The 22,766-nt window shown below is 50.2% G+C and overlaps 13 protein-coding genes across 13 annotated transcripts; 6 read left to right on the top strand and 7 right to left on the bottom strand.

Moving 5' to 3' along the window:
• Window positions 1-408: 408 nt before the first annotated feature.
• On the top strand, window positions 409-1,654 carry BDV38DRAFT_273669 (uncharacterized protein; the record flags this gene model as incomplete). Its single annotated transcript, XM_032057713.1, has 3 exons — window positions 409-703; window positions 759-1,028; window positions 1,092-1,654. 3 exons carry the CDS (start codon window positions 409-411, stop codon window positions 1,652-1,654), a joined length of 1,128 nt encoding a protein of 375 aa, XP_031910393.1.
• Window positions 1,655-2,016: 362 nt separating this feature from the next.
• On the top strand, window positions 2,017-3,478 carry med8 (RNA polymerase II mediator complex subunit MED8). Its single transcript, XM_032055446.1, has 2 exons — window positions 2,017-2,702; window positions 2,839-3,478. The coding sequence occupies exons 1-2, from the start codon at window positions 2,578-2,580 to the stop codon at window positions 3,446-3,448; spliced, it is 735 nt and encodes a 244-aa protein (XP_031910392.1). The 5' UTR covers window positions 2,017-2,577; the 3' UTR covers window positions 3,449-3,478.
• Window positions 3,474-4,742, bottom strand: BDV38DRAFT_255643 (putative monosaccharide-P-dolichol utilization protein). Its single transcript, XM_032055445.1, has 2 exons — window positions 3,905-4,742; window positions 3,474-3,843 (listed from the first exon to the last, which is right to left on the bottom strand). The coding sequence occupies exons 1-2, from the start codon at window positions 4,544-4,546 to the stop codon at window positions 3,568-3,570; spliced, it is 918 nt and encodes a 305-aa protein (XP_031910391.1). The 5' UTR covers window positions 4,547-4,742; the 3' UTR covers window positions 3,474-3,567.
• Window positions 4,743-4,779: 37 nt separating this feature from the next.
• cox10 (protoheme IX farnesyltransferase) lies at window positions 4,780-6,592 on the top strand. Its single transcript, XM_032055444.1, has one exon. It carries the CDS (start codon window positions 4,806-4,808, stop codon window positions 6,381-6,383), a length of 1,578 nt encoding a protein of 525 aa, XP_031910390.1. The 5' UTR covers window positions 4,780-4,805; the 3' UTR covers window positions 6,384-6,592.
• Window positions 6,593-6,714: 122 nt separating this feature from the next.
• Window positions 6,715-8,458, bottom strand: BDV38DRAFT_285983 (tRNA synthetases class II-domain-containing protein; the record flags this gene model as incomplete). Its single annotated transcript, XM_032060593.1, has 2 exons — window positions 6,715-7,833; window positions 7,895-8,458. The coding sequence occupies 2 exons, from the start codon at window positions 8,456-8,458 to the stop codon at window positions 6,715-6,717; spliced, it is 1,683 nt and encodes a 560-aa protein (XP_031910389.1).
• Window positions 8,295-9,572, bottom strand: BDV38DRAFT_255638 (uncharacterized protein). The gene is made up of 2 exons (XM_032055443.1): window positions 9,204-9,572; window positions 8,295-9,144 (listed from the first exon to the last, which is right to left on the bottom strand). The coding sequence occupies exon 2, from the start codon at window positions 8,886-8,888 to the stop codon at window positions 8,610-8,612; it is 279 nt and encodes a 92-aa protein (XP_031910387.1). The 5' UTR covers window positions 8,889-9,144; window positions 9,204-9,572; the 3' UTR covers window positions 8,295-8,609.
• Window positions 9,156-9,572, bottom strand: BDV38DRAFT_255637 (uncharacterized protein). Its single transcript, XM_032055442.1, has one exon. The coding sequence runs from the start codon at window positions 9,475-9,477 to the stop codon at window positions 9,244-9,246; it is 234 nt and encodes a 77-aa protein (XP_031910388.1). The 5' UTR covers window positions 9,478-9,572; the 3' UTR covers window positions 9,156-9,243.
• Window positions 9,573-9,925: 353 nt separating this feature from the next.
• On the top strand, window positions 9,926-12,015 carry BDV38DRAFT_285982 (tyrosine--tRNA ligase MSY1; the record flags this gene model as incomplete). The annotated part of the gene is made up of 5 exons (XM_032060592.1): window positions 9,926-10,263; window positions 10,344-10,497; window positions 10,549-10,835; window positions 10,891-11,236; window positions 11,287-12,015. 5 exons carry the CDS (start codon window positions 9,926-9,928, stop codon window positions 12,013-12,015), a joined length of 1,854 nt encoding a protein of 617 aa, XP_031910386.1.
• Window positions 12,016-12,275: 260 nt separating this feature from the next.
• Window positions 12,276-14,099, bottom strand: BDV38DRAFT_163818 (ergosterol biosynthesis ERG4/ERG24; the record flags this gene model as incomplete). The annotated part of the gene is made up of 3 exons (XM_032051838.1): window positions 12,276-13,639; window positions 13,699-14,006; window positions 14,056-14,099. 3 exons carry the CDS (start codon window positions 14,094-14,096, stop codon window positions 12,537-12,539), a joined length of 1,452 nt encoding a protein of 483 aa, XP_031910385.1. The 3' UTR covers window positions 12,276-12,536.
• A 188-nt stretch (window positions 14,100-14,287) lies between these two features.
• On the top strand, window positions 14,288-18,422 carry BDV38DRAFT_163769 (mismatch repair ATPase MSH6). Its single transcript, XM_032051836.1, has 5 exons — window positions 14,288-14,823; window positions 14,891-14,932; window positions 14,989-15,160; window positions 15,218-17,598; window positions 17,652-18,422. Exons 1-5 carry the CDS (start codon window positions 14,500-14,502, stop codon window positions 18,339-18,341), a joined length of 3,609 nt encoding a protein of 1,202 aa, XP_031910384.1. The 5' UTR covers window positions 14,288-14,499; the 3' UTR covers window positions 18,342-18,422.
• A 521-nt stretch (window positions 18,423-18,943) lies between these two features.
• BDV38DRAFT_285979 (putative histone h1.3.) lies at window positions 18,944-19,741 on the bottom strand (the record flags this gene model as incomplete). Its single annotated transcript, XM_032060591.1, has 3 exons — window positions 18,944-19,229; window positions 19,284-19,585; window positions 19,643-19,741. The coding sequence occupies 3 exons, from the start codon at window positions 19,739-19,741 to the stop codon at window positions 18,944-18,946; spliced, it is 687 nt and encodes a 228-aa protein (XP_031910383.1).
• A 322-nt stretch (window positions 19,742-20,063) lies between these two features.
• Window positions 20,064-21,206, bottom strand: BDV38DRAFT_163790 (uncharacterized protein). Its single transcript, XM_032051837.1, has 3 exons — window positions 20,847-21,206; window positions 20,633-20,791; window positions 20,064-20,580 (listed from the first exon to the last, which is right to left on the bottom strand). Exons 1-3 carry the CDS (start codon window positions 21,085-21,087, stop codon window positions 20,165-20,167), a joined length of 816 nt encoding a protein of 271 aa, XP_031910382.1. The 5' UTR covers window positions 21,088-21,206; the 3' UTR covers window positions 20,064-20,164.
• A 27-nt stretch (window positions 21,207-21,233) lies between these two features.
• On the top strand, window positions 21,234-22,749 carry BDV38DRAFT_163765 (glutaminyl-peptide cyclotransferase family protein). Its single transcript, XM_032051835.1, has 2 exons — window positions 21,234-22,551; window positions 22,687-22,749. Exons 1-2 carry the CDS (start codon window positions 21,353-21,355, stop codon window positions 22,691-22,693), a joined length of 1,206 nt encoding a protein of 401 aa, XP_031910381.1. The 5' UTR covers window positions 21,234-21,352; the 3' UTR covers window positions 22,694-22,749.
• Window positions 22,750-22,766: the final 17 nt, after the last annotated feature.

Raw genomic sequence — 22,766 nt, 5'->3', positions numbered from 1 at the left:
CCTGTCGCTGGGCAAGGATCTCCCCCTTCCAGTGCCCGTCTTTTACAGGTACTCTTTAGCGCCCGGCTGCACACTGCATGCTTGTTCAGTCTTGACTAGCTTGGGTATGCTTGACAGCTTCCAAAGCACGATGATCGTACCACGGATGCTACGCTGCGCCTTATCAATCCCACGAAGGTACCGGAAAGGTCTCTCTTTCGGGGTCCAGTCACTGTGAAAAGACCGCAAGTTCAACCGTCTCGTCACCCTCTGCTTCCCGCACCGGACAATTGAGGTGCTTCCCCTCTCCTTTTCATCCACATTGTGTCCGCAGTTGCTCTTGAGTATTAAATGCCAGCACTGCGGGCACTCTTTTCCTCTTGGCTGTCGTAGTGCAGACAGTATCTGGTGACCATTCCCGACCCCAAGATGCCCGGCTCCTGGGGCCTAGTTCCAAGATCTACGTCTATCTGGGCGGCAGCTTTAATTCTCCTCTGCCACTTAGTGCCGCTGGCTGTGGCGTTGCGGACAACACCAGGATCGCCATGTGCGAACGTTTGCAATAAGCAATCGGCCAACACCACGGGGTCCGAGATTACCTGTCTAGACACGGACTTCACTTCCACCAACAAAGGGTCTCAATTCAAGCAGTGTGTCGACTGTCAGTTGCGAAGTACTTACAGTGACCCATCTTCTGGGGAGACGGATCTGGACTGGGGACTTTGTAAGTATATGTCGAGTCCGCCTCTTGATGCTCTCTAACCATCCGAGCTTTGCAGACAATCTTCGTTATACGTTCACCTCCTGTGTCTATGGCTACCCTAAGAGTGTGAGCAATATCTCCACGCAGTGCACGGTGAACTGTCAGCCGTTGGACAGAGCCCTAGAGTTTGATCTGACAGACCCGGGTGCGAACAACTTTTACACCTGGTGTGGGACTACGTCGTTCGCCGACAATCTCATCACCCAATGCGAGCAGTGCTATAATTTCACCCAGACCCAGACCCAGGATCCAACAAATGGTCAATCGCAGGTTTTTATGGCGAATTGTGCGTTAGATTCCCCGTCATTCCGAGGAACATGCATAGCTGACTTGAACCTCTGAATCGCAGTCCTTGAAGCGCTTCGTTATAATTGCCATTTTCGAACACCTACTGGCTTTGCATTCCCGATTAGCCCAACGAGGATCTTCAGCCAGTCGCTGTTACCATCCTCAACGGTAGACCTCATCAATCCAACCTCAACCGGTGGTCCTGGGGTCAACCTGGCTCTGGTGATTGCGCTCCCGGTCCTGGGATTCGTGATTCTGCTGTGCGCACTTTCCATATGTTGCTTCTTCTTCATTCGGTGGCGTCGCAGAAAGGCCCGAAAGCATCGACAATCCAGCCACCTCCATGCCCGGTGGAATGATACTGGCATCAGTACCCCGTGGGCGAACTACCACGAAATGTACAGTCCCACCATGTATCAGCAGGCCCACAGGCAACAGCAGCAAGGGTTAAGCTTCGTCGACACCGATGGACACTATCGCGATGTGGGCTATTCCAAGAATCTCGCCGAGGTAACCGCGTCCGCTGTCGCAACGCCTCCCCTGAACCTTTCCCCAGACGGGGAGAAACAGAAAACCCCCGAGTACCCTGAGTACTTTGGCCAGGATTCCAAGCAGAAGCGGTAGTAGTGACTGACGGTCATAAGACTGGTTCATGCAAAAGGTCCCTGGGCCGATAAATGACGCATGGGTTCGTGCATGTTAGTAGTTCCGATCTCAGCCGTCTGCGTTGGCGTTTTGCCATGTCGTTATGTTTCATGAACTCGATGAAGAGAACTGTGCTCGTCGCGATATACCCCCTCCATTCCTTGACACTAATTCACCAAATAATACCTGTCCATGTTGTATTCCTCCACGATGGAAGTCGGTTTCCATCTCATGTCATATATCATAGTCGCAAATACATAGCAAAATTCGCACACACATACAAACAAAGAACAAGAAAGTAAATAGAAGAAAATCTTACGGTCAAAGTAACAGATTATATACAGCAGACACCCTCCCCCTCTCACTCACCCAGAAGATCAGAACCTCGAAGGATGCAAGACTCTAAAAATAAACACGGCATAGCGAGAGACGAGATTGGACCGACAGGCGTCTAAAAGTTTCATGTCCCCCAGCCAAGCTCCAATCACCCCCATGCAAACCCGACAATGATAATAATAGAACTCTGCAGGATCTTCCACCGGTAAAATCAACCAGAGTCTAAGCTGAGCATAGCATTATTTCAGAAGGGGGGGAGGGGCTCGTGGGCCGTTATGTCCGGTGAATTCCAGTTGTACAGTGCATTAGGACTGCTTATCGTATTTACTTCGGGTGGTGGACGTACGGAGGATCCGTTCAATCCATTGGAGGGGGACCCAGGGAAAGTGAGTGCATACACTAAACCCGATCAAGCGATAGCATCTAATCTCCGCCATCGTGGATTATGATCTCCAAATCGCATCCAACAATACAGTACCTCCCGGCACTTCAACCACAAACCATTAAAACACAAAAGTCAAAGCACCAATAGCACCCCCCCCCAAAAGGGAAAGGAAAAGAGGAAAATGGCTACCCCAACGCAAGAACAGCTCAAAACCCTTGAACAGTCTCGCCAGCGACTGGTCCAGCTCACGCGCTCGCTGGCGTCCCTAATCACAAGTCTGAATCAAAGTGATCCTCTGCCCTCCTGGTATGTCTATACCTGTTCCAACTAGTTCTTTTGTCTGCTTAGTCGGCTGTGCCTCAATTCACTGAATCATGAATGCATGTGCAAGGTGATTGTTGTAAATAAGCTAACTAATGTTTGATAAATGATTAAAAAAAAGGTCCTCCCTCCAATCCCAAGCTAGCATCATCTCAAACAACCTCCTCAGCGTCTCCGACCACCTCTCCGACAACCGTGATCTCTTGACCTCCCTCGTCGCTTATCCGGGCCCTGACTATCCAGGCCGTACGCAGGCCAACACACTCGAACAGCTTCTTCGGACGAAACTTGACCCCCGCGTCGAGGACTGGGTTGCGCGCGGTCGCAAGGCGGGCGCATCTGCGCTGGAGGATAAATCCGGGCTGGCGGAGGCGGAACTGGCGGAGTTGTGGGATTGGGCGCCCGTGGAGGCGAATCAGGAGGCAAGACGGAGGAATTGGGGAGGGAATTTTACGCTCGAGGAGAGGGAGATGGGCGTGCAGAATGTTGTTACGGGGCTGGCGAGGGTGTTGGAGGATGAGGGGAGTGAGAGTGAGGATGAGGAGGAAGGGGAGGAGGATGAGATGGAGATTGTCGGTGTTAGGAGGCAGTCTGCTGGGGCTGGGTTTGAGTTTGATATTGCGCCTGCTTCGGCTGCACAGCATCACCAGCAGAAGTTTGTGGAGCCTGCGGTGCCGTTGGAGGATATTTTGAGGTTTATGACTACTGGGGCGGAGCCGGGGAAGAGGTAATACTTTGGACGGATAGTCTGGGGAAGTTACGAGGGAATGAGAATAGAACACTTCGTGAAGAGAATGTATTACGTTGTATCATTAAAACTGCGTACTGAGGAAAGTAATCAATACCGGAACTAACCACGGCGTCGCGTAGTGGGGGTCTTTCCAGACGGCTTGGGAGAGGCAGATGCGCCCGAGCTCTGTGCAACAGGAGCCCTCTCCACGGGCTTGGGAGCTGCCTTCTTCGCCTTCTTGGGTTTCGTCGGCGCCTTCCAATAGTACATCATTTGGGTTGCCAGGATCACGTTCAGAGTGAAGCCGGCAATGAAGCCATACAGAATCAGCTTGTCGTCTACCTCCTGGAGGGTAGTGAAGATACGGGACAGAGAACCGGCAAGATAGTTGAACACCTAGATCAACATTAGTCGAGTTTCCAAGCTGGTTGAGAGCGGAAGAAAACCTGGTACATACCGCGAAAGCACTCAACTGTCCAGTGCCTCCTTCGCGCCAAATGGTAATGATCTGGGGCAGCTTGCTCGCAACACCCAGGGCACCCGCACCGGCCTGCAAAAGAGACATAGTCTGCGCATCCACCAAAGTTTGATCGAAAAGCAAAGCGTACACGCTGGCCGCAACAACAGCAATGAATGCCGCAGCCGCAGTTGATCGATCAGCGAAGGTCAACACCAGGACACCCACCACTACATCTTGTACGGCGATCAACGCGGTTTCGCCATAAGTGCTGAAAGGGAACTGGTTGCGCACACTGTACGACAGCGTGATGAGCAAGCTAGCAGTTTCGAGAGCGTACGACACAAAGGACACGCCGGTCGAGGAGCGAGATCCGATCAATTTCAGAATCTGGGGAACCTTCACGATAGCGCTGGCACCCACGATGGCAATTCCGAGGGCCTTGGAGATAGCAAGGGACGTGCAGGCAGGATCTTTGGTGACATCAAGATCAACCAAAAGAGTGTTGTGGCAGGACGATCCGATCAGCGAGGTGACGGTATCGTGGACGGGTTCCGGCAGCGACGAGACGATCTGACGGAGGTAAGGTTGGAGAGGGGTGATAATATTTTGCTGGAGGGGTTCCATGATGGAAGCGGCCATCTTGAATTAACTGTTGTAAATATATGAAAACAGAAAGGCCCAAGCCAGATCGCTGAGGTGAGAGTTGTAGGACGGAACTTTTTTTTGAAGATAAGTGGACTGATTGATAGCTGTCAGAACAACTCGCCGAACTGCGGTTATGGTCCCTACCGCCGGGCGAAGGAATTATTCTCCGTCACGATAGGGCAACATGAACTCTGACCTCGTTCTACGAGGTTCAATGATATATTAACAGATCCTCCTTAATGTCCTTTTCACCATGATCCTCCTCCGCTCCTCTTTCCGGAGGCTGGGATCGACCCGGGATCCGTCCATTGTGTGTTCCCGATGTCTTATACGCAACAACCGTCCTCATCCTCCCTCCGCCCTCCGCAGCTTCCTGTCGTCCGCGCGATCACAGTCAAGCGTTGCAGATGATCAATCCTCTTCCGCCGTCCTCCAGAAGACGTATTTCTCTGCTAACCGAGGCATTGAGGGCACACCGAGCAAGGATGGCATTCCCCCGTCATTATCTCCCACCAGTTCCGCGCATACGAATGCTGCCAATACCTCCAGAAGCGAAGGCGAGGCGGGGTCGACCTCTACGGAATCAATTGAGTCAGAATTGCCTCATCGCCGAAGGAAACGCCTAAAGGAAGAGGCAGCTGGGAATAATGAAGCAGATCATGTTATTCCGCCAGATGCCTCCGCGCAGTTGTCGCACCTCTCAGCCGCCCTCCCCAAAACCTCTATCCGCCGCAAAATAGCCGCCTATCTTGCTCTCACGAAACCTCGTCTTTCAGTGTTGATCGTGCTGTCTACGACATCTGCTTATGGCATGTATCCTATCTCGTCTCTCCTTGCTCTCGACCCATCAATGACGCCGCTTCCGACCCTTTCAACTTCTACCCTTACCCTTCTTTACCTCACGGCGGGAACATTTCTTTCGTCCTGCAGCGCCAATACATTGAATATGATGTTCGAACCCAAATATGATGCACTTATGTCCCGGACACGAAATCGCCCCATCGTCCGTGGTCTCGTCTCTCGCCGTGCTGCCTTTCTGTTCGCCGTTGCTACAGCCGCGTCGGGTCTCGCTCTGCTATACTTCGGCACCAACCCAACCGTGACTGGTCTGTCGGCTGCTAACATCTTCCTATACGCCTTCGTTTATACACCATTGAAGCGTATACATGTAATCAATACCTGGGTCGGTGCTATCGTCGGAGGTATTCCTCCGTTGATGGGCTGGGTCGCAGCGGCAGGTCAGACAGCAACAACGGGCCACGACACATGGCGCGACATGCTCTTCAGCCAAGATAGCATTGGTGGCTGGTTGCTCGGAGGAATTCTATTCGCATGGCAATTCCCCCATTTCAACGCCCTCTCCCACACTATCCGCGAGGAATACAAGAGAGCCGGATACAAGATGCTCTGCTGGGTCAATCCCGCTCGCAATGCCCGTGTCGCGTTGCGTTATTCCGTTCTGATGTTCCCGATCTCCATTGGCCTTTGGTATGTTGGTGTTGTCGGCCACGGCTTCTTGGTCAGTAGCTCCATCGCCAACGGTTGGCTGGTGAAAGAAGCATACCATTTCTGGCAGCATCAAGGTGCCAACGGTACGGCCCGCGGTTTGTTCTGGGCGAGTATCTGGCAACTTCCCATTCTGCTTGTCGGCGGTCTCGTTACGAAGAAGGGCCTATGGGACGGTGTCTGGAGGAACGCCTTCGGTCAACCCGAAGAAGACGAGGATGATTATCTCTACTATGACGACGAAGGTGAAGATGGAGAGACAGGAAACCAGATCGTATCTCAGTCGGCATCTGTGTCCAGTTCTCGTCCTGCCAACGCGGCATAGTTACTCAGTGGTATTCCTCCGCTGTAGCCTTGTCTTGGTTTCCTGTGTATTAGATTGATTCCCTTTTGGTACGGTGATGGCGTTTTGTATAACAGACATGGTTGCTCTTCGTGACATCTCCGAACTGTAGGTATATATAGCCATGAATTTCCTTCTATATCTTGCATTATTTCATCGATAGCTATTGGCCAAATGGCCTAGAATGCAAATACACTACGGGTCTTTTAGAAACCACTTGAGAAGAGATCGGGTATCATATGTTACATCTATCTATAGTACAGACCCATCGTATATATACAGCTCTTGGCTAGTCGTAGCCACGAGACCAAAATCACTCCTTAAGTTGAAGATGGTATGTCTCCAACGCCTCCTCAGTCATAACGCTAGGCGCCTTAACCATCGGGTCTTCTCCAACCTTGCCTATCTTGGGGAATGCGATGACGTCTCTCACAGACTCCTTGCCCAGCATCACGGCGACAAGACGATCGAATCCCAAAGCCAAACCAGCGTGCGGCGGGCAGCCCGCTCGCAGAGCTTCTAGTAGGTGGGAGAAATCCGCTAACCGCTCAGCGGGCATCTGGAGAATGTCTCGAAGGATGAACTCCTGGACCGTAGCGTCGTGGATACGACGACTGCCACCACCAAGTTCAACACCGTTGACGACCAGGTCATAGTGATCTGCGACAACCTTTGTGGGGTCTGTTAGGAGGAGGTCGACGTCAGCAGCAGTCTTGGGGGCCGTGAAAGGGTGGTGCGTGGATGAGATTCCGGCTGCGCCGCCTTGGCCAGGCTCGGAGTCGCTTGAAGGAGAGAAGAGGGGGAAGTCGACTATCCAGCGGAAGTCAAAGCCCGTGGGGGCAGGTTTGAATCCGGAAGTGACAGCTGCGGAATGGAGGGCGCGGCGGAGGTCACCGATTGGAGTCGAGCCGCCGGAGAAGGGGGCTTCTTCACGGGCTTGGATTACGATGAGGTCACCGTGGTCAAGCTCGAGTATTTCTTCTAAGTACTCAGCGGCCTCGAAGCCGAACGGCTGTAAACCGCATAAGGGTTTCTTTGCGTCGTACACGAAAATACCTGGGCCACCTTCTGGGTTGTTGTTGAAGGGTACACCGGCTGGAGAGTCAAGGAATTGAGAGATGAATTCGGACATAGCAGCGGGATCATTCTCGTTATTCTCGATTTTGAAGACCTCAACTATAGGGAGGGCCAGGGGTGTAATCTTGCTGACAAGGTCCACTGGAAGAAGGTGCTCAATTCGCGAGATCTCCATTCCGAACCGGGTATCGGGCTTGTCGGAGCCATAGCGACTCATGGCGTCCTGGTAGGACATCCTTTGGAAGGGGCCTGATGGCGCGGGGTCTTTCATCAAAGTTGACCACAGTCTACGTATGATTCCTTCCACGGTCCGCATAACGTCCTCCCCGGTTGCGAAAGACATTTCCATATCGAGCTAGTCAAATTGTTAGAGATGTAGATTAAAGATAGATTGATACGGTGAGGAGCGCCATTACCTGAGTAAACTCCGGCTGTCTATCTGCACGGAGATCTTCATCACGGAAACAACGGGCGAACTGGAAATATCTTGGTATCCCACTCGCCATCAAGATCTGCTTATACTGTTGCGGACTCTGAGGCAAAGCATACGCCAAGCCGCGCTTTCTGGTTGGTACAAGGAATTCACGAGCACCTTCGGGGGTCGACTTGAACAGAAGAGGCGTTTCGATTTCCACAAACGGTGGTTGACATTGTTCCAGCTCTTCTTTGCAGACATTGTGCACTTGAGCGCGGAATCGCAGCGCATCACGCAACTCGCTGTCCGAACGCAACTGTAGGAATCGCTGCTTCGGAGCAAAAACAGTATCGGACTTCATTATGATATCACTTGGGAAGTCGTTTAGTGGCCGAATATCGTCAACCTGGATTTCCCAGGGATCGGTTTTCTCCATCTCGGAGCCTTTCGCCTGCTTCGCCTTAACCTTTCCTCGGACAGCAACGGGGCTGTTGGCTCTCACAGACTTCAGCTTCTCCAATGCACCGTTCTTGGCGAGCGAGACTAGCTGGATGCTATGCCTCATTGTTGGATCTGTCAAGCGCACAAAGGCGAGCTTCTTGGACAGATCCTTACGGACCCCGAGATAGCCATGGAGTACCACTTCTTCGTCTGGGGTAGCCCTGGAGAGAAACGACTCAAAATCGTATGTAGCAGCAGGGAATTCAACTGCATAGCTAACGCATTAGCTTCTCAGGTTGCTCGAAGATTAGGATATTGCGAGGATACAAGGTATATGTACCGGCTTGCTTGTATTGTTCTAGGAACTGCGGGTGCTCCACTATAGTGTCATTTTGTTCACAAAGGGTGGACCTTGTATGAAACAATCTTGGAGGATAAGTACGACCTTGGATACCTGCTCTCAATCCTGTTCTACTGGTGCGGAGATAGTTCGAGATCCCGATATAGCTTGAGCAAAGGCGCGGAGGAAGCTGCCCCACTCTACTCAAGATCATACTTGTGTTAGATATCAAGTTCGAGGGAAAGCTGTTCAATTGAGAAGAAATGAGAGATTTTTTACAAGTCCAATCCCTAACATTAATCCAAAACGTATCATTGACTGAAAGATGGTAGATTCAGAATAATAATTGCAAGATGTGGCAGAATCCTTCCGCCCAACCAACAGGGATTAGCGTTAAATGGCCCACTACATAAAAATCTCCGAAGCTCCGCGTCTAAATTTCTTTCTTCATCCTTCCAAGTTTTGAATAGGTGAGATATACATTTTGCTTCCTTCAGACTCATGCGTACACATTGCTAACAGATGATAGATGATGAAAGCCTAGCGTGTAATAGTTGATCTATCTCTTCTCATGGAACCTTGCGGCTCTCCTTTCGGGGCTTAAGGGCTGTTTGGATCCTGACGGAGGGAGGGTGATAAAGGCGTTCGGCACACCACCTTGTTACTTCGACGGACGCGATGCAGGCATCTCTGATACAACACAATACTTGGCGGTGTTCTCCTCTCACGAGGAAGTTGTGTGTCAATGACTCTGGAATGGCGCTTGTCCTTGGACCGTGCCTTGATGACAGGGCTCTGCACATCGACGACCTGATTTCAATTACTTATACTTATGTACCAAGCGAGCACTTTGCAATATCAACGTGTTCATAATTTAAATTATCTGGCCATATATTCAGACGTAGTCCGTCTTAACTAACCTAACCTTGTAATCCGTACAATCCAGGCTAAAGACTTGGTAGCGAAGCAGAAGATACCTTCATAGGGTTCATTTACTTAAGAAAAGGGCATAATAATGAAACCCATCGATGTGTGAATGTAAAGCTCACTGGCGAAAATTACCAACTGGATCGTCTTGACGATTTAGGAAATAAGCTCCGCATCAAAGATTCTCCGTCGGTTTCTTATCGTCGGAGATCAGATTAAAAGTTACTGAATATCAGCCAGGCGCTTTCCCATTCTGGTTCAATTTCACACACAGGCAATCGCATATTTGCTTGCGATTGATTGATTTTGCAAGAATCTGGTCCGATGAGGCCGCACTTAGGAACCCTACCTCGCGCGGCGCGTCTCCGCGTCCCAGTCGCTTCCCCGATCCGTCAGTCAGTATGGAGCGTTCGCAACTATGTACGGACGGCCGAGACCCTGCAAAAGAGTGCATTGCTGTCCAATGTCGGTCGACCTGAGCTAAGGATCACGGCTAGTGGTGGTGTCGTTGAGCAAACAAGATGGATCACACAGCAGCACATACGGAGGACGAAAGAGGCGGAGAAGGAGTGGGCTGAATTCGCCGAAGAGATCAAAGCTGGCAAGCGGAAGAACTTTGCACAACATCTCGAGGACAGAGGATTGTTGCATGATGTTGTCGGGTAAGTTATTATCAGAAGCTATTGCTACTCTCAGTAATTGCTGGACGTTGTGACTGACTTGTTTCCGTTCGGGCCTATAGTGAGCGGGAGCTTTTACATAAAGTGTTCACGGAGAAGAGGGCAGGGATGTATGCGGGAGTAGACCCTACCGCTCCTTCTTTACACGTCGGCCACATGCTACCGTTCATGGTTTTGGCCTGGGGTTACGTATGGGGTTTGCCGGTAACATGGGTGGTCAGTATACTTCTACCGAGAATATCTATCTGCTTGTCTAATGCGAAACAGCTTGGTGGTGCCACATCTCGTGTTGGCGACCCAACAGGACGATTGAAAGGAAGAGAGCAAGTCCACAGCTCGGTGCGAAAAGCGAACATGGCCAGCATGCACATGCAGTTGAAGAAGCTGGGCGCAAGCATTGAACAGTACGGCAAGAGACATGGATACGAGAAAACATGGGCATGGAAGCGTTCTTTGGTAAATAACAACACATGGTGGAATAAGGTACCATTCATTGAGGTTCTTCGGGACCTAGGCGCTCACATGCGACTTGGCCCTATGCTTGGCAGGGAGACGTACGTTCTATGCACCCTTTTCCTTCCTGGACATATTTGTTGACATATAATCTAGTGTCAAGAACCGGCTGTCGAAAGGTGATGGCATGTCATTCTCAGAGTTCTCTTACCCTCTGTTGCAGGCATGGGACTGGTGGGTTCTCTTCAAGAAGGGTGTTCAGGTCCAAGTAGGAGGCACGGATCAGTATGGAAACATTCTCTTCGGTATGGACTCCGTGAAGGCCATTAGCAAGAACACGGCCATGGAGCAGGAGAGAGATCCTTTGGAAGAGGATATTGATAACCCTATTGGGCTTACAACGCCACTGCTGACGGCACCAAATGGTGAAAAGTTTGGAAAGTCTGCCGGCAACGCTATTTGGCTTGACAAGGATATGACCTCTACTTTCGAGCTGTATCAGGTTTGTTCGACGGTGTGCCCTATTTAAAGAAGATCACTAACAAATAGTAGTTTTTTGTTCGAACTCCGGATGATGTTGTCGAGCGCTATCTTAAAATGTTTACTTTCCTTCCCCTACCCGAGATTGCCAAGCTCATGGAAGAGCAAAACAAAGACCCATCCAAACGGGTTGCTCAGCACGCGTTGGCGGCAGAGTTCGTGGAGCTTATCCACGGCAAACAAGAGGCGGATGCAGTTGCTCTCCAACACCGTCAATTGTTCCGCTCACGGTCGTCAACAGCTGAACCTACTCCCCTGCAAAAAAACTCCAGTCCACCTGCTAGCCACGCCCAGTCACCGACGTCGGGTTTCACAAATCCTCAGTCAGGAAATCAGTATGCTCCTCAAACTAATTTCACGAACATGCCAAGCATCCAGGTTACTCTCCCCGAGTCTCTGGTCTATGGCCAAAACTTCCACAAGATCCTGTGGTCTGCGGGCCTGGTTACTTCTAAAGGTGAAGGCCATCGCATTGTTTCGAACAAAGGGGCTTATGTGGGGAGCCGCCCGGGAGATTCTGGCCCAATGTCAGACGACCTGGCCTTTACACCCATTTTAACCTGGCCAGCGGAGAAGACCAAAGACTTCATTGTCGATGGTAATATCCTATTCCTCAAGTTGGGTAAGTGGAAGTTCAAGACGGTCAAGATCGTCAGCGACGAGGAGTTTAAACGGCTCGGACTCAGTGCCCCTGGTTGGGAATCGGACGAAAGCGCTCCTCAGCCCGCTACGGATAACTGAAAAAGAAAGGCCCTGCCTCTTATGAAAGAGGAGGAAAGAAGGGCTGGAGTGAGTAGGTTATAGTTGCACTCGCACCATACTTCCCTCATGTATTATATTAGACTTGTAGATACGCTGTACGATGCTTAGTCCCTGCCATAACTACCTGGCAGTGCCATTTTAGGAACCCTGCCTCATTTCCCATCGCTTTCCCCTACTCTATTTAATCCACACGTGTCTATCTCATATACATGTATGAGGCTCGTCTCGTAGAGCTAAATCTTCGTATGGCTTATATGTGCGCATCCATGGGATTGCTATTTGTTGAAGTATGTGTATCCGGCTAACCATATGCAACTAGTTTCACAATTCTTCCGTGTTTGAAAGTATTATTATAGTTTCCTAGAATAGCCTGAATGCAAGCATTAATATGTCCAGGATTGTGATCCATAAGACTAGATAACAAGGCCCGCCATGCACATATACCTCTCCAGTTAATTGATGTACAAAAGTAATAGATGTTTGCCAGGTTGTCCGTCCATCTAGTAGACCCAAGGCAGGATCCTCCACTTCACAGTCCTCCTGTATTCCTCCCAGTCGTCTCCGTATTTCTTCGCACACATAGCATCATCTCTCCGCTCACGGTGCATCAAGAGGATGGCAAAGTAAAGCACATAAAAGTAGGTAAAAATGGCTCCCCAGCCCTTGGCCTCGCCCTGGACGACCTCACGCCCATCAAGCATCTTGAAGTCCGTTGATAAGGCTGCTGCACTACCGGCCGATATGATAGTATAGCCTGCCAGTCCTGTCGGTAAACTAAAGGGCAAGGATTGCAGCCAGTCCCCAAAGTAATTGATATGGCGAGACATGCCCCACCATCCTGCCGTCAACAGTCTTGTTCCTCGTTTGGTTTGAATGTACGACAAATTCGCCACACTTGGATCACTAGGCTGGGTACGGAAAACGTTCTTCTGCGTGTTGGCAGCGCGGAAAATGTACAGCCCGAGTGCGAAGACCGCACTTACGGTGGCGATGCCTGCCCATCCCAGGTGTAAGGGATAAACAGCGAGGTATCGGCACTGGGTTGAGTAGAGAAAGGGTACCCAAACGAGATCTCCGAAAGACAACATGAACCCAAAGCCATCCGTGGTGATGTCAATCATAGTAAGAATGCCGGATTCGTTATACTGACCGTCAAGCACGTAGAATGCTTGTACGGAAGCAGTGAAGAGGATACTATCCGAGACGAAGCCATAAGTGCGGTATTGCTTGGCAATAAATGCTAAGTTGAGCAATATCCATCCAGTTAGGCCGGGGCGCATCTCGCACCAGGTTTTGATGTCAAATTCGCCGAAGAGTGGGAGAGTTACGCGAGGGTTCAGCTCGCGACCGATATAAAAATCGTATACAAAGTTGCCAGTGTTTCCACCAGCAGCTAACTCACGAAGCTCCTTGTTTGGATAGTTGGTGTCCACGCTGAAGCTGTGAACGTATACAAACACGGAAAGGGAATACGATATCAGAATGTTGGCGGTCAATATCTGCACATAATTGTCCGCGATGTACGTCCAGACAACAAAGTCTGCCCCCTTTAGATATGTTCCAACGGCGCAGACAGCTAGCTGAACAATGCTAGACGAGAAAGCTAGGTAGGAATGTCAGCAAAGGCTAGTGTTGAGCTGCATTTCACATGAATCCTCATACAGTTAAAGCGGTACGTTAATGGACGACCGTGCTGAACCAGCTTTGTGCCGCGTACTTCCTGTGCAGGAAGAACCTTCCAGAGGAACATGCTAAGGAGGTAATATGCAAGCACCATGCCGGTCACCTCCCAACTGCCAAGCTCCCAGACGCCCCCAAGGGGCCATCCAGTCTCGGATTTTAGCCTCTCCCAGCTTAGGGTACGAGGGTTTAATAGTGATGGTACTGGACAGCCAGTCACATCATTACATGTAAAGGCGAAGACGAAGAGCAGAATGGGGAGGCCCACTGTGATGGCAGCAGCACCCAAACTAGAAGTAGTCAGTTAATACACCAGTACTGGAGGAGAGTTGAGCTCACGGTCCACCAAACTCATACTTTGATTCGGTATGAGACGGCATATTGCTAACATTAGTCTGCTAAGTAGTATGACAATTGAAAAGCGTATTATTTGTTTAAGCCTTTTAAGGGGCGGGTGTTAGGGCTGACCATGCGCATCACTCCGGATCCACCTTATCCGCCCCAACCTCAGGCAAGTTTGACGGAGTACGTGTAGGCCCCGTGACGCCTGAGGCATTGACGGAATGAAGGCGGAAAACCACTAAACGCGTCGACGCGCGACGCCCTTCGGACGAATTGATAGATCGAACTCTCCGCCCGGCAGGAAAGCATCTGCCCTTGTCGCAAGAGCGTCACATCGGCATTACCCCTATCTGTCTGAGTTGAATAGATTCTCACTATCTACTCTGTACGATATGTTCTAATAGAGTTTCAAAATCCTATCTTTACCACAATCAATCCAGAATGGCAAAGGGACCGCCCGCATCCTCATCCCCGGCGGCAACGCCTCCCTCCGGAGTGCTCAAACGAACTACTTCTAGCACCCAGAACATGAAGAACCAGAAGTCAATTCTAGGTTTCTTCCAAAAGTCATCACCGTCGACTCCATCTACTGCTCGCAATGCTGAACCAGCTTCGTCGCCTGCCCAGAGGGTATCGGAGCAGCGCGGGGCTGCTAGAGGGTCCGTGAAGAGCGACAAGAAGAAGAGTCTCCCACAGCTCTCGGACCTTAGCCCAGTACCGAGTAGTGATCTGGTTGAGCCTGAGGAAGATGAGAGCCATATTCAGGTATGATTAGTGATTTGGCAGGATCTCACATTTGACGCCAATGGAGCTTCGCTCACTATATTAGCAGGCGACTTCTAATGACGCTAAGACCGATTCCCCATCTCGACGGGTAAGACACCATGTCCCCAAGGCTTCTGTATTATAGTGTATACTGATTGCCTGTAGTCTAAAAAGCAGGTCAACTACTTCGAGTCCGATTCAGAAGGCGAGGATGACGACGAAAAGATATTCCGCCCAGGCCGGAAAAGTAGTAAAGTATCTAAGCGAAGAAAGTTGTCTCCCGAGAGCGATGATGAATTTGAACAAGGTGGAGATGATGTCGGCTACTCGGATGAAGGTGAGTTATTGGTCTCATAAGTCTTCGTTGCAGTTTGACAGGCATTGACTGTTTCAGATATGGATGATTTTATTGTGGCGGATGACTCAGATGAGGACGTGAAGGCCTCAAAGAAACGCAAGAGGCCAACTCAACCGAAGCCCAAGTCTTCTTCTATACCTCCAGTTCCATCCTTGGAGGAAGATCTAGACTTGGACATTCCAGATGCATCCTCTGGCTCGGCGGTGAAATGGACGTACGATCCGGACAGTGCTGAGCCTCGTCAGAACCGAACAGTCCCCGTGAAGTCGAAGAGCCCAGCTAGTGGAATCAAACAGAAAGCTCATGTTACAGAGCCAGAGCAACGCTATGCCTGGCTGGCAAATATTCGGGATATAGATGGCCATTCCCCCGGCCACCCTGACTACGACCCTCGTACCCTTTATATACCTCCACTGGCCTGGGCCAAATTTTCACCCTTCGAAAAACAGTACTGGGAGATCAAGCAGAAGTTCTGGGACACGGTCGTGTTCTTTAAGAAGGGAAAGTTTTACGAGCTTTATGAAAATGACGCCACCATTGGACACCAGTTATTCGATCTCAAACTTACCGATCGCGTCAACATGCGTATGGTTGGCGTTCCTGAAATGAGTTTAGATCACTGGGCAAATCAGTTTGTCGCCAAGGGGTTCAAGATTGCTCGCGTCGACCAGATAGAGTCCGCCCTCGGCAAGGAAATGCGCGAGAGGGATGGCAAGAAAGGGGGCAAAGAAGACAAGGTCATCAGGAGAGAGCTGTCTTCTGTCCTTACTGCTGGAACGCTGGTTGAGGGCTCAATGCTGCAGGATGATATGTCAACTTACTGTGTTGCTATCAAGGAAGCCATCATAGAGGATTCCCCTGCGTTTGGCCTAGCTTTCGTTGACACAGCGACGGGCCAATTCTTTTTGTCAGAGTTCGTCGATGATGCCGACATGACAAAGTTTGAAACATTCGTGGCCCAGACTCGCCCGCAAGAACTTCTTCTCGAAAAGTCTACAATTTCACAGAAGGCACTGCGCATTTTGAAGAACAATACAGGCCCCACTACCCTTTGGAACCATTTGAAGCCAGGGAAAGAGTTCTGGGAAGCCGACATCGCGGTGAAGGAATTGGACGTCAGCGAGTACTTTGTTTCCGAGGATGATGACAACCTGAAGGTGTGGCCGGAAGCTCTGCGAGCTGCTCGCGATAAAGAACTAGTGATGTCAGCCTTTGGGGCGCTGGTGCAATATCTCCGGCTTTTGAAACTTGACCGTGACTTAATAACAATCGGTAACTTCTCCTCGTACGACCCAATCAAGAAGGCTTCTAGCCTAGTGTTGGATGGCCAAACCCTTATCAACATGGAAATCTTTGCAAACTCATTTGATGGCGGCTCTGATGGGACGCTATTCCAGCTTTTGAATCGCTGCATCACACCATTTGGAAAACGCATGTTCAAACAGTGGGTTTGCCACCCGCTGATAGATGCGAAGAAGATCAATGCCAGATTGGATGCTGTTGATGCTCTTAATGCGGATCCTAGCATTCGGGATCAGTTTTCTTCACAATTAACCAAAATGCCTGATTTGGAACGACTGATTTCCCGTATTCATGCTGCTAATTGCAAGGCTCAGGACTTCCTGCGCGTGCTGGAGGGTTTCGAGCAAATTGAATACACCGTGAGCCTTCTTAAGGATAGTGGTTCTGGAGAAGGCGTTATTGGTCAGTTGATAAGTGCGATGCCGGACCTGAATGAGTTGCTTGAATACTGGAAAACAGCATTCGACCGCACCAAAGCAAGAGAGAATGGTATTCTGGTACCAAAACCAGGCATTGAAGAAGACTTCGACCACTCCCAAGACCATATCGAAGAACTCCACAGCGAGCTTGATAGTCTTCTGAAGCGAGTTCGTCGCGAGTTAGGCTCTACTGCCATCTGCTACCGTGACAATGGCAAGGAGATCTACCAATTGGAAGTGCCAATCAAGGTAAAGAACATTCCCAAGAACTGGGATCAGATGTCAGCAACCAAACAAGTGAAACGGTACTATTTCCCTGAACTTCGGACGATCATCCGTAAGTTACAGGAAGCCCAAGAGACACATAGTCAGATTGTGAAAGAAGTCGCCAGCCGATTCTATGCCCGATTTGACGAACACTATGTGACGTGGCTAGCAGCGGTCAAGATTATCTCTCAGCTGGACTGTTTGATAAGTCTTGCAAAGGCTTCCTCATCTCTGGGACAACCAAGTTGCCGCCCTGTCTTTGTTGAGGATGAGCGAAGCGTACTCGAATTCGAGGAACTACGCCATCCGTGCCTCCTCTCCGCTGTGGAAGACTTCATACCGAATGACGTCAAATTGGGAGGTGACCGTGCTAACATTGATCTTCTCACTGGTGCTAATGCTGCCGGAAAATCTACCGTCCTTCGAATGGTACGTCCTCGTTTCTGATTTTCGTTGCAATTCGCTAACTCATTGCTTTGTAGACATGTGTTGCAGTCATCATGGCTCAGATCGGTTGTTACTTGCCTTGCCAGTCTGCACGGTTGACCCCTGTCGACCGCATCATGTCCCGTCTAGGCGCGAATGACAATATCTTCGCCGCTCAGTCGACGTTCTTCGTAGAGCTTTCCGAAACAAAGAAGATTCTCTCTGAGGCTACTCCCCGATCTTTGGTTATCCTCGATGAATTGGGTCGTGGAACCAGCTCATATGATGGAGTAGCCGTGGCCCAAGCCGTACTGCACCATGTTGCTACGCACATCGGAGCCTTGGGCTTCTTCGCGACCCACTACCACTCCCTGGCGGCTGAGTTTGAAGGACACCCTGAGATCACACCGAAACGCATGAAGATCCATGTGGACGACAAGGAGCGACGTGTTACGTTCCTGTATAAACTCGAAGACGGCGTTGCCGAAGGTAGTTTCGGTATGCATTGTGCCGCCATGTGCGGTATTTCCAGCAAGGTCATCGAGAGAGCGGAGGTCGCCGCAAAGCAATGGGAACACACTAGTCGTCTCAAAGAGAGTCTTGAACGCCGGAAAGGTGGTGGTTTCATTGGGTTGGGTTGGTGGAGCGATGTCGCCTGGGCCCTGCGCGAATCCTCCGAAGTCCATGACCATGAAGTCACCGACAGAGGCCTGGACGTACTTCTTAAGGCTATTGAAGCTCTGTGATTCCATTTGCTACTCTATACTCCGGGTGCTTCTTCACTCATTCGGTGTTTGTTTAAGTCTGCCCCGTCATGTTCTTTATAAAAGGGGTTTCTGCTCGGAGTTGGGGAATGTGTTAATATGTGTTGATTGGGATCTTAATTGATTAACCTTCGGCCGGCGTGGTTATATAGGGAATACTAAATTCAAGACGACTTCTTTTTTATTTACAATGGCCTTTGAGTATACCTGCTGACAGGGACGACTGTCTCTGTTTTTCTTTGTTCCCAACCGTGAAACATCTCTCATTATAATTCGACCATCAAACACAGATTCTTTATAAAACAAAAGCGCTGATCCTCGAGTTACACTTAGAGTACCCATAGCATTGAATGATAAGAGCGGAGCTTTCTTGTTTTTTGAGTTTATGTACCATGTAACACAGCGCTAGATAGACCACCAGATACCGGACCCTTAGATCTTCCTATCCTGAGCAACAATCCAAATTCTCGCTACCTATTTGACGAAATAGTAGCCAATTAGTGATAAGAAAAGAAACAAAAGATTCCTAGATAACTCCACCGTCCGCTCTGAAAACCATCATAGCAAGAAACGATGATGACAACTTAAGCATCATCCTCCGCCTCAGCCTTGACACCAGCCTGGGCAGCCTCGTACATAGCGTCGAGCTGAGCATCAAGCTGCTCGTTGGACATAGGGGTCTCATCCTCGGTCTTGCATTCGTCGTAGACATCCTCCGGTTCCTGCTTAATGGACGCCATCTCCTCCTTGATCGAAACATCCTCTCCTTTGACAGAGCTATCCTCAGATTTAATGCTACGTTTGGTTTTGGCCATGGAGGAACTGGGCTCAGACTTAACGGTGTCTTCGCTGCTGCGATTGATTTGGCCACTAGATTAGCAGTGTTCACTCTGACATCTCTTGCGCAATAGGAGAAGGGCATACTCATACGAGTCTTTCTTGATCACCTGTGCGATACCCTTCTTTGTGATACGCTGGCGCTTCGCTTTCGGAGCTGGTGCTGCTGCTCCTTCTTCCGCGGGCTCCGAGTCGGCAGCCATTGGGGGTTCTGGGGCCACGGCCTTCTTGGGGGGACGACCCCTCTTGGGGGTGTTGGCTGTGGAGCCCTCGGCGGTGGGTGGTTCTGGCGTGTAGTCGTTCAGCTTGCGCTTTGCGTTTCGATACGTTGTACTAGCGGAGGCTGAGTTCTTGTACCCGCCGTAATGGGCTAGTTTGCCGAAATCGAGCTCGAGTTTATGTTAATTTGGAGTTTTGGGTTTGAAGGGGGAGTGAGGTGTACATACTTTATTACTTTCGTCGGTGCAGACGATGCTCAGGAGGAGGACCTTCTGCTCGGAGTTGGTGAGACCCAAGAGAGTGTCGGGCTTGGGTTTGTTGGACATGTTGGCTGTTCCAAAGTAGATGGCTAATGCTTGGGTACAGGTGGATGGTGACGATAGGTGATGGAAGAAGACTAAGAGAAGAAGTGTAGAGTCGATGGAGCTGGGAGGAGGGAAAGTGAGAGGTCGTGAAGATAGACAGAGAGAGGAGGTGGGCGATTGTAAAGTGAGGAGAGAAAAGACTACCAGCGAGGAACACAGGGAAAAGGGAAACACTGCCCTCATGAAAGGAACAGAGAAAGTAACAGCGAAAATGGTCGGAATATTTCTTGAGGGAGTGTAGTAAGAGTGAATTGTTAGAAGTGAATGCGAAGAGTTATTCGTTAAGGAGAGAGAAGTAGTGAATTATTCAGCCACTACTCTAACCTTAGCGATTCATGAGCTTTATGTTACAGTCATATAAACGGGGGATATTTCCTTGAATTTTCATCTCTTTGGTGAGGGATTCTTTTGGATCTGCTTGTATACATGTTCCCACAATTCGGGGTAGAATGTCGTGGATTCTCTGCCAGGCTGACTCTTCTCTGCCGCGTAGAATTGCCGTAGAGTCTTTCCTGCCCACCAGGGCAGCGGGGCAGGATTCTTGTTGCGAAAGCTCACAGGACGAAGGATGGCCTTGTCAGGAACCAAGTCCCCCAGTCGCACCTCGGTCTGTCGTGGAATAGTCGTGAACTTCATAGTGTTAATATATAATGTGGCTGTCGGAGGCAGGTTCTTCGCATATTGAATCGTCTGTTCCTTTGAACGCCGGGCAAAAGCGGGGAGAGCGAGGTGCACGAAGTTCACGAAGGGAGCCGATGTATAAGAAACGAAAAGCATGGGTAGAGCTCCGCCAACAACAACTGCACAAACGTGTTTAGCCAACGAATCGTCACGGTAGATAGTCATTCTTACCAGCAGGAGCTAAATACCAAGGAAACTCATCGGATGCAAATGCCGGTGCGACAACCAGGACCGACACACCAAAAAGGAAGATGGTCGTGATCCGCAACATCCCCAGAAAGATTGTCTTGCCCGTTCCACCATGGTAGATCAATATGCGTTCCGGCGGACCTGCAACACTCCGTCAGGACCAATGTTCCGTTTTCAAGTTACCACAAAAGCGTACCTCGTCGAATAGTTGTCTTCGCGTGTGCCGTGGCCGACTGTGGTGAGCTCCGACCAACTGCCGCATTGCTTTCCTTCGGTTTCAGAGCCGGGGTCTCATTTTTGGAGAGTCGAAATGGCGTTTGAGTCGTCTTCAGCCGAGAGAATATGGTGCTGTTGAGATCTCTCCGCACACCACGGGGAAGCAACGTGCGCAATTGCGGATGCAATAAGATCTGAGGTCGCATCATGGGCAATTGCATTGGTCGAGAAGAGTTGCCGTAGCTTGTCGCATTCGAAAAAGATGACGGAATGCGGATGATCTCCGGAACGTGACCCGCGACGGTCTTGGCGCCGATCAGCTCTCGTTGTTCACCACCGGCCAGCTTTCTGTCAACTTAAAACATCCCTTGTTTTGAAGCTGTCTTTTATGCTCGCTCCTTTGTTGGAGGTCTGTTCGAGTTCGGGCTTATCCGCGGTCGTCGCTTGAACAGGGACCGTGATCCCTGTTAGCATTCGGACCTCACCATGTCTTCTGCTAACGGTGGCCTTTTCCGCCCTTTGCTTTCGATGGGCATTGCCCTCTTGTACTTCTTACTTGTTGGCCAAGCCTACGAGGAAATCTCCGATAACACACTGAATGCCCTTCCACGTCCGAACAACGACTTCAACATTCATGATGGAGCACTATTGGCGCCTATCCTAAGGCCTCGAGTCTCCGGGACGGCGGGCTCTGCAGCCGTCCTCCAGCACTTTGCGGACTTCTTCCGCACGACCCTGCCAAGCTGGAATATCCAATTCCAGAACTCCACGTCGACAACACCTGTATCGAAAGGAAAGGAGGTTCCCTTTGTAAATCTCATTGCGTCTCGTGATCCTCCGTGGGCAGCTCCGGGCGACGTTGGAAGGCTTACACTCGTCGCGCATTATGATAGTAAATACTCGCCAGAGGGTTTCATCGGGGCCATTGACAGCGCCGCCCCTTGCGCTATGCTTATGCATTCCATGAGGAGCATTGATGCTGCTTTGACCAAGAAGTGGGAGAAGATGCAAGCAGAGGGCAACACCGACTCGTCGTTGGAGGAGCAAAAGGGTATCCAGGTGATTTTCTTGGATGGAGAGGAAGCATTCAAAGTATGGACCGCAACGGATTCGTTGTACGGGGCGCGTTCGCTCGCTGAGTATTGGGATTCAGAGATGAACCCTGCCATGTCGACGTACAAGACCCCTCTGTCTTCTATATCTCTGTTCGTTCTTTTGGATCTCCTCGGATCTAAGAGTCCTACTATACAGTCCTACTTCTCCTCTACACATTGGGCATATAAGAAGCTTGCTCAACTAGAGAAGCGGTTTCGAGACCTTAAGCAATTCAAGTCCTCTGCTGATTCATCTAACCCAGCATGGTTCATTGATATGTCGAAGTCAGAGCATGACATTACCACTTTCCTCGGCATACAGGATGACCATTTACCGTTCCTGGAACGTGGTGTTGAAATTCTACACGTCATCGACGCTCATCCCGCCAAAGGATTCCCAGTGGTGTGGCACAATGAGAAGGGCGTCCCGGACGATGGCGAACATCTGGATCTAGCTACCGTGGAAGACTGGAGCCTGCTGATTACAGCATTTGCGGCCGAGTGGATGGAACTGGAGGGTTTCATGCCCCAACCCAATGACGGAGCGCCGCCCGCAAAGAACGTTGACCGTTTGAACAAGAAAACTGAGCTGTAAGATATACCAAAATTAATTCCAAGTGGTTTATATACTGCCTCCATGGCCCTAATATGTACAGTCTTATGTTACATATGTTACACTTCTAGCTCTATATCATGATGAACCGTGCTGATGTTCGTGTCGCATAGCTCTTAATGGCGCTTTTCCTGCAACGATCCTTGCGCCCGGCTTTCCATGGATCAACGGGACACGCTTTTCACCAACATCT

Source organism: Aspergillus pseudotamarii, assembly GCF_009193445.1.
Source record: "Aspergillus pseudotamarii strain CBS 117625 unplaced genomic scaffold BDV38scaffold_55, whole genome shotgun sequence".
Lineage (NCBI taxonomy): Eukaryota > Fungi > Ascomycota > Eurotiomycetes > Eurotiales > Aspergillaceae > Aspergillus > Aspergillus pseudotamarii.
This window is presented reverse-complemented; position numbering and strand designations above follow the sequence as displayed.